The 9,867-nt window shown below is 35.2% G+C and overlaps 1 protein-coding gene across 5 annotated transcripts in view; it reads right to left on the reverse strand.

Annotated features, from left to right (window-relative positions):
- uvrag (UV radiation resistance associated gene) overlaps positions 1 to 7,619 on the reverse strand; it is a 230,272-nt gene extending 222,653 nt beyond the window's left edge. For 4 of the 5 annotated variants that reach the window (XR_012385850.1, XR_012385849.1, XM_005172655.4 and 1 more), the window contains exon 1: positions 7,276 to 7,600. Coding sequence is in view for 3 of the 5 variants with exons in the window: in XM_005172655.4 (XP_005172712.1) it covers positions 7,276 to 7,383 (108 nt within the window). In the remaining 2 variants the exon portion in view is untranslated. 5 annotated transcript variants of the gene reach the window in all.
- Positions 7,620 to 9,867: the final 2,248 nt, after the last annotated feature.

Here is a 9,867-nt window from a genome sequence, read left to right on the forward strand (position 1 = left end):
TCTCAAAATAAAGAATATTGTGTTTTAAAGGGAAAACAAGTTTTAGTTTTTTACACAAACATTAAAAAAATGTATCCATGGTTATCATACAGTCAAAATCTTATACCGACCCATGCCTATCATTTCATAATTTATATTATGCTTTATCATTTATTTGGTAGTGTCACAAAAAACATTGTTTTTGCTAATACTTTTCAGAATTTAGAGAAGCGCAATATTACACGCCATTACATGGATGCAGAGGGAATCATGAATAACAGCATCATGAGAAAGTTATATTTTATTTACCAATATTTGTTATGTTTATGCAGGGCCAGTATTCATTTGTTTTTGAAAAGTGTTATATATTTTAGTCATATTTATTTTATATTTTTACATTTTTAAATCAAACATTTGACAAAGTTTTAAACAAAAGTAAGAAATATTATCACATATGAATGAATGACTTATTCTCTGACTACATACTCTAAAACAAAAATAATACTTTTTTAAGTGGTCAATATTTATATCTAAACTATTAACTGATTAAATATACAGAAACTAGAGATCTATTCCCTAGTTCACGATTCACCATGAGTTGGTTGAAAATTGATTCAAATATGTGAATATTAAAACTGGTTGAAATGTTGAATGGATCCCGATACATTTTTTGAAGAGAGGGGGCGCTGTGCATACATGCACAAGCTTGCTTTACCTGCACATCAGAGGCAAGCAAAGTGCGCCAGACAAAAACAACAAGCTGTGTGCAAATAGTAAATAAAGAGGTGTACTTACAGAACAGAACAACGAATATGATGAAACACAGTGGGAAAAACTACAGTCACAGATGTCAATTTTATCCTCCTTACACTGGCTACCTGTTAAGTTTCGTATTGATTTTAAAATATTACTTCTTACCTATAAAGCTTTAAATAATCTAGCTCCGGTTTATCTAACCAACCTTCTGTCTCGCAACAATCCAACCTGCTCTTTAAGATCTCAAAACTAAGGGCTGCTGGTAGTGCCTAGAATAGCAAAGTCGAGTAAAGGAGGTTGAGCCTTCTCATTTTATGGCTCCTAAAGTTTGGAATAGCCTTCCTGATAATGTCTGAGGCTCAGACACACTTTCGCAGTTCAAAACTAGATTAAAGACCAATCTATTTAGTAAAGCATACACTTTAATGAATCACATAGCGGTATGATACATGAATGTGCCCCACGCAACTCGTTTATATACACTATGAACAGCAGCTACGCTAAATATTTTCTTTATTCTCTATTTCCATTTGGGGATACTCATCCCGAGGCCCCCAGAGATTATGCAGTGCCACTGATGCGATCCAAGACCTGTGAAGAGATGATCCCAAGGTCTCCACAATCCCGGACCAGGCCGTATCCTGAGCAGCTGCTGTGATGGCCTTGGAGTAGTAGAGAACATGCGTCTGATTCCTGTGAGACTCCACGGACAGCCGAGGCTTCGATGACATCCTGCGTTCTCCATTCTCCAGCGCCTAGACTGCAGCTCTGCACAAGGCATTTGGACAAAGGAGAAATGGTCGTGCCCAACTGAGCCTGGTTTCTCTCTAGGTTTTTATCCTTCACTTTTGCCGATTGGTGAAGCTTTTTTCCATGCGCTGTAGTCACTGGCTTACATGGTTTGGAACTTGTAGTGCTGTGCATCAAAGGATTTGCTTTTCAGTGTTTGGACTCTCAGTAGTGAATAATTAACCACACTGACCTGACCTGAACTGATCTGAACCACTAAAGCAATGGCGCGCAATTCCTATTGCCGCCTTTTTATACTTATTGATCAGAAAATCCCTCACTGCTCTTGACTGAAGGACTGCTGGAGCTAAAGTGTTTTTCTTACAGTGAAGATGCTTAAAGCACAGTTTGTTTCATATTTTTATTATATTGTATTTATTTCTCTTTTCTTTGCAGAGTGGAGAATAACTGTATAAATGCAGTTAAGGTCAGAATTATTAGCCCTCCTGAATATTAGCAACCATTTTCCCCCAATTTCTGTTTAATGAAAAGATTTTTAAAACTTTTTTATGAACATAATAGTTTTAATCACTCATTTCTAATAACCGATTTCTTTTATCTTTGCTCTGATGACAGTAAATAATATTTGACTAGATATTTTTCAAAATACAAGCATTCAGATTCAAAGGCTTAATTAGGGTAATTAGGCAAGTCATTGTATAACAGTAGTTTCTTCTGCAGACAATAAAAAATATATATTGCTTAAGCGGGCTAATAACATTGACTTTAAAATGGGTTTCAAAATATTTAAACCTGCTTTTATTCTAGCCTAAATAAAACAAATACGCCTTTCTCCAGAAGAAAAAAATATTATAGGAAATACTGTGAAAAATCCTTGCTCTGTTAAACATCATTTGGGAAATATTTATAAAAAAAAAATTCTCAGGAGTGCTAATAATTTTGACTTCAACAGTAATCGTTTTGAATAATCGTGATTACAACTATGACCAAAATAATCATGATTAGGATTTTTCCCAAAATCGAGCAGCCCTAATATATAAAATGATAGAGTATCGTTTCTGTTAGCGATGTAATGATTCACCTGAATCACGATTCGATACGATTCACTATACTAATCTTACGATTCACGATTTAGTCATATTTTTTTAACAAAATTATTTGAAACTAATTTTTGGTGAAAAGCCCTTCAAATTATTTTTTTCCTAAATGCTGCACATTTTTACCAAAATATTATATATTTTTTCTGCCACAACTAAATTGCTATTTTAAAAACAAATTCCAATATTAATACAAACAAACTAAAACTGTGACTGTGTTGAGATTTTACATATTTTTAAGAAATAACGGTATTTCTCTCTTTTTTGGCATAAGCTGAGGTCTTTGCACATATACAACGAAAAAACAGTTTCACTGGAGTCTGAGATGGCTGGTGGGGAGAGAAAAGCCTTTCCTAAACCAGAGAGCAGTGTGTACAGAGTTGGTGAATAGGCCCTCCGATCCCGGTAAATGATCTAATACCTGGTTCTGTAACAGAACAACTTTCTCTTTTAGTCTGAAAACATTCTCACTTTCACTGAAAATGCAGTGTGTGTGATCTCTGTAGCACTATAGGAGAAAGCGGAGCTGCAAATCATTCGGTCAGCGTGGCTGGCTTATTAATCGTTTTTTACATATATTTAATTCATCTTTATTTTTATACAAGCACTTTTACAATGTGGATTGTGTCAAAGCAGCCTCACATAGAAGATTATGGTGAATTGAAAGTGTCAGTTAAATTTTCAGTTTCAGTTCAGCTCAGTTCAGTTCAGTTCAGTTCAGTTCAGTTCAATTTTTAGTTGCGCGCCGCACACACACACAAATAAGCATGCAGTCTTTTGCACTGTTTAGTGCAACAAATGTGACAACTGGAAAGGGGGCGGTATATGATGCAATAATTTTTTATCTCGATTATTGTTTTTTTATAATCGTTAGAAGCCAAAATCCAAATCCAAATCGGATTTTTGATTAATTGCACAGCCCTAATATATATATATATATATATATATATATATATATATATATATATATATATATATATATATATATATATTATTTTTTATTTTATTTTTTTTTTCATAATATGAAATGACATATATCGCCAGGCCCACATAGCACACAATATAATATAAACTACTGCAGTTTATTTCCAGTAAACATTGTATATAAAACAACAATACATAATGTATTAACTGTATTTTAAACATTATGTTAAATAATAAACATTTAAAGAATGACATGTACATAAAATTATTTCATTATAAATAAAATAACTTGTATACAAGGCAGCACGGTACTGGAAAGACATGCAATATGCAATATTGCTGATGGGTATTGTGATTTATTACAATATAACATTTCTCTTGAAAATACTAGCTATGTCTTCAAAACATTTATTTAATGACATTAAAATAAAGAGGTAAAATATATTTTCAGATTTAATTAATTCTAAGACTAAATACTAAGATTAACTCAGACTAAAAAAAACATTTTGCAAACATTTAGTCTTTAAAACACTATTCTGTGCAGATACATTGAGGAGGGGATGAACATATTAAGGCCAACATGATCTAGTATAGATCATTTAGACAGATGCATAAAATAAAGGTAATTCACAATACATAAATTGCATATACTATTATCGCGATAACAATAATGTTGTGATCTATTGTGCAGCCCTACTTATATCTATAGATTTTCTTGGAAATTCAAGGTGCGTTTCTGCTGTTTACATAAAGCCATGACACAACACATCTCCAGCATAATGTTTGCAACATTAAGTTAGCCAACATTTCTCCACAGAGAATGCCAAGTCATCAACAGACACTGCTTAACAGGAAAACCTGGGATCCCCAAAACACTTTCCAGAAAGCAGTGATGTGATTTAACAGACGACTGCTGCAGGACATGACTATCTTTCCACATAACTGAGGTCTACACTTTCGGTTAGGACAGATTTAGGGCAAGCATGTGTGCATTGCAACAGTGCAATTGTTACAACACACAAAATCACATCCACTCTCTAACGCCAATCTCAAGTATTACATCAGCTACAGTACATGCAATGTCGGCCTGAAATGCTACGTTTCAAAAGCTGAACTTGCAAAGATTTTTAATAAAGTAAAAAATAAACAAATAAATGAATGAATGAATAAATAAATAAATAAATAAATAAATAAATAAATAAATAAATAAATACATTTGTGTATTATGGATGTGAGATTTGCAGTAAAAACATAAAATATAAATTCACAAAGAAAGATTATGTAAACATTATATTAAACATCTGTTATATTTGCCAAAACAACTAACCAAGAGTTATAAGATCAAAATAATATTAATCTATAAACATTTTTGATATATTAAAGACAATATATTATATTACAAGACAATAAAACATGCATTATGGATGTGACCAAAAAAGGTTGAGAGTTTACAATATACAACAAAAAAAATCTGTGAATTAAACAGTACAACCCAAAATAAACAATTCTAATCAAACGAATAAGAGTCGGCTCTCTTTATAAAATTTCATATTTTTGCGTTTATGAGGAAAAAGCTTTATTACGCATGTTTCACCTCTCCGTTATAGATGTGACTAGGACGGGGCGATAAAATCCGTATCAGTCTTTATTGTAGAGCCCTAGCCCAGCCCTGGCTTGATTTTTGGCCCGAGTCCAACTCAAAGCCCTTTTTTTGTTTTTTTGTTTTTACGGCAAACATCAAATACTGTTACAACCATTAAAATAGTTTTTTAATCAGAATAATTTGTTAATAATAATGTTTTGGAGGGTTTTTTTTTTTTTTTTTGGTTAGCCTTTTAAAATGTAAGTTTTAGTTTAAGTGACATCGATATTCAAACGGTCTGTTGTCCAAAGTGAGTTTACTCAATTTACCCCTGTGCGTACCTTGGAATAAGATCCTGCAGGCTCCCCTGGACTTACAAGTTGTGTATTGTGCATAACCAGTTGGCTCATCATTTAAAGTTGTCACTATTTGAAAAGTTGACCAGAAGTTTGCCTTTCCTCCAGTGTTTTTCACAGTTCCACGTGGCTGGAAATCTCTATGCACAAGACATCATTGGCACTTCTGGACTGCACGCATAATACGTCATTAAACTTTTTTTTTAAAGTTTTTTTAAAATGCAGGCCCGATATGCATGCTAGCTAGAATGTGAAAATTAGCCTGAAGCTTAGCCCTAGGGGCATGAAAAGGTCGGGCCCCAACAAGCTTGTGCTCAAATGCAGGGCTCTAATTTATTGACCAAACACCAATGTCAATAACAGTAAAAAAAGGTTTGGTATGAAGTTTCAGTATGAAGCACTATAGTTTTATTAAAATGTGGTTGCTAAGCGTGCCTTGGAAGGAATGGCAATAAGCTTAGGGTGTAGGTTCCAATGGAGGCACGCTACTTCACGACAAGCACATGGGAGCGACGCTCATATGATGTGCAAGGGGCGCAAATGTGACGCACATTTTCCAGGCACACCCAGATGAAAAACCTCTTTTCCGAATGCATGAATCGCAGTGCGCTTGCTACAAGTAGAACTAACCAATCTGCTTCACACTTTGTGGAATACACACATATCAGTAAAATTACACTAATTACCTGAGACAAACACAGAGCATCCAAGCACTACAATGCTTTTTACTTTTTTTGTGCATTGAAAGCGGTAAAGGAAATCAAGCGCTAGCACTTATCACTTCAGGTCAGAATAACAACACATGCAAAAATATGTGGCGTATAGCAGCAGTGAGGAGATTGTAAATAAAAAAAGCATGTAAGAAGGTCGGCAGAGTGGCTTTTTGGTTTCTTTTCATGGGCATCACAGCCACTAGTTCCCCATGTTTGATAGTCATTGGCTAATGTGCTAATATGATTTCACTATTTAGAATTAGCTGAATATTCTGAAATTATATTATTATGGAAGGGCAACACAGTGGCTCAGTGGTTAGCACTGTCGCTTCACACCAAGAAGGTCACTGGTTCGAGTCCCGCCTGGGTCAGATGGCAATTCTATGTGAAGTTTGCATATTCTCCCCGTGTTGACTTGGGTTTCCTTCATGTGCTCCTGTTTCCCCCCCAGTGTCCAAAGACATGCAGTATAGGTTGAATAAACTAAATTGTCTGTATATGAGTGTGTGAATGAGTGTGTATGGGGGTTTCCCACTACTGGGTTGCAGCTGAAAGGGCATCCGCTATGTAAAACATATGCTGGATAAGTTGGCGGTTCATTCCACTGTGGCGACCCTTGACGAATAAATGACGAAGCAGAAGGAAAATTAATGAATTAATAATATTATAAACTTTACCTCGATCAATGACATCATATACCGCCATTCACCTAAATGTTGTCAGAAAAACTGCACTTCACTCCATAGGACAGCATCACTAACACCTTTCCCAACAGTTTTAAAGATGAATAATAAACATCACTAGGCTCTGTTGTCTAATTTATGCATGTATGTTTATTTTTGCACCCATAATAACAAGACCAAGCAATAACAAGCCACACATTAGCTTCTGTAAACCCATACCAGCATATCAAACAAACAAACCAGCGCTTTATACACAACGCTTCGAAAATGTATATTATAAACCTCATAAAAGCTGACCTGAGCTGGACTGGACATGGAGGCCCAGTGTTATGATCATCATCCGGTGACATGTGACACATGCACGCGCAGAGCAGCTACACATTTACACATTATAGGCGCGCGAATGAATAATATGACATGATGCTGCAGGTGTACCTGTTGTGATGTGAGCTCCACATGCAGGACTCTGGAAGATGTCGCTCCGGGGTTGCCGCTGACAGATCCCGCGGACACCGAGAGATCCCGACCGGCGATGGAGTTCATCCTTTTACGGTACTACAAGCTATCCCGTCATTCAGTCAACACAGCTCAGCCCAATAGGCGACTAAATAGGATACTGTCCCAGTCCAAATATGCTTCCCAAAATGTGCAGATGTATAGTAAAAAGCACTATAAGCACGCTTAAACACGACTGCTTGGGTCCCAGCGGCGATATAAACAAAGTAAGTCCTGCCTAGGAGGAAGCCATTACCGCGACCTTGATCGGCAAACCCTCGCGTGACGCCCATTGGCTGAGGAAGCTGTCAATAAAAGAGATGTTTGGTGACGTTAAAGAATAATCTCGGTCGATTGGTGTTGGGCTTGTCGATCACAGGGAAAGGGGCGGGAGGAGGCCTTTAGAAACTCACGCTGCGCTGTGTTCGTACAAATATGAGGAAGTGAGGGGGACGTGTTTGAGTAACGTGATCTCAACGGGCGGGTTGTTGAATATAAACCGTTTTTTATTATTTTTGTTTTAGTATTATTTTGGGGATGATAAGCATGTTATTGATACGAGCGTAAAATGTGTGACGTGATATAAGACTGTGAGTTACTTTATAATAACGAAAGCAGCATGGTTCACTGAACAAAGAAAGTAGTTTTAATTATCATAACCAGGCTAATTGGCGAGTATATTATTTTATATTACGTTATTAGTAGTAGTAATAGTAGTTAAATAAATAAATAAAATATTAATTCAAAATAAAAAAATAATATTTAAACCACAAGAGGGCGCCATTGCCTAAGTATTTTAAGATTAGCAGTATATGGCATGAATTCTTGTTTTAAGTTGTTTTAATTTTTTGGGTCCTTGTGGGTCTTTTAAATTAAATCAATCATAGAATGTGCTCCTCTGAGAGTATAGCTCTAACCCCAATTAGACACACCTCAGCCAGCTACTCAAGCTAGCATACTAGAAACATATTGGCAGGTTGGCTATTAAACTCTGAAACTAAACTTTGCAGGACACCGGCCCTCCAGGACAAAATTTGTTCCCCCTCCTTTAGATGGACTCTGTATCTCCCTTTCTGTGTATCCATGACCATCAAGTGGGATGAGTCCAGATGCACATCAAAGGGCTGCAGCCCTGCAGAGTTTTGTTTCCTGCTTCAACACACTTACTTGTAGGTTTCAAGTAAGCCTGAAGAACTCATTTAGTTTGATCAGGTTTGTTTAATTGGGGTTTAATATAAACTGTGCTGAACTTTGGCTTTTTGAAAGTTTAATTTGTATCTTTGAATGAAAACATACAGTAACTAATTTGACTCTTTAAGCTTGCTGTCAGAAGAAATGAGCCTAACTGCTCAGTCTTGTTTTTTGCCTGCATAAAATGTGAGTAATAGTACACAGTAAAGCATATATATATATATATATATATATATATATATATATATATATATATATATATATATATATATATATATATATATATAATGTCAGCTAGAACCTTATATATATATATATATATATATATATATATATATATATATATATATATATATATATATAAAATAAGGTTCTAGCTGACATTTTTGTCAGAATTGAGTTTTTGACATATTCTTGTTAAATGAAATTTACATTTTAAGACGTTTTATTTAAAAAAAATTGTTACACACATTGTTTGCTATGGAATGCAAAAACTTTGAAGCTTAATATTTCAAAATCATTCAGAACGCAGATAGAACCTTATAATTCCAAGGTGACTATATGTGTATATATATGTGTGTGTGTGTGTGTGTGTGCGTGCGTGCGTGCGTGCGTGCGTGCGTGCGTGCGTGCATGTATGTATGTACATATATATTATTGTGATTACTGCACATTTCTGCAAATTCCCTTCCATAGGATGTTATTGTTTTAACGAAAGTGGTCTAACTGCACAGTGTTGCCCTGAGGCAACAAATGAAAAACTACAGTTTTAGTATAGATAACAAAAAGTGTCTTTTCTCAATCAAATATGCTCCTTCACATATCCATGCACATCACACATATTGTTAATATAAAGAAAATTCAATTTTAATTTGTTAAAAAGTTAAATCTATCTTATGTTCTGCTCACAGTGTCCTCAAGCAGGCTCTTTTGCCTCGAGAAGGAAGGTTAAATCCACATCCACCTCAAATTTCATTGGTCACAAACTTATTATTCCACTTTTTTTGTGATATTTTATTTTTAAAAATGTAAAGGAAGGGTTTTGTGGGCTAAAAAACATTTTCTTTTGCCTGAGGGCAACACCATGACATAGAGGGTTAGATTAAATTCAACTTTATTATCATTACACATGTACAAGTACAAGGCACCAAAATGCAGTTTAGGTCTAACCAGGAGTGCAATAGCAGCAAATGCAGGATACAAGTATAAGTTATATAGTGCAGTTATAGAAAAACTATAGTGATATTTACAGATGGATATACTATAAACATTAGGTTTTATTCATGTATTCAGGTTAAGAATTAATGGGGGTTTGGGGGGGGGGGGGGGATTGACCCCCTA

Source organism: Danio rerio, chromosome 10 (assembly GCF_049306965.1).
Source record: "Danio rerio strain Tuebingen ecotype United States chromosome 10, GRCz12tu, whole genome shotgun sequence".
Classification (NCBI taxonomy): domain Eukaryota; kingdom Metazoa; phylum Chordata; class Actinopteri; order Cypriniformes; family Danionidae; genus Danio; species Danio rerio.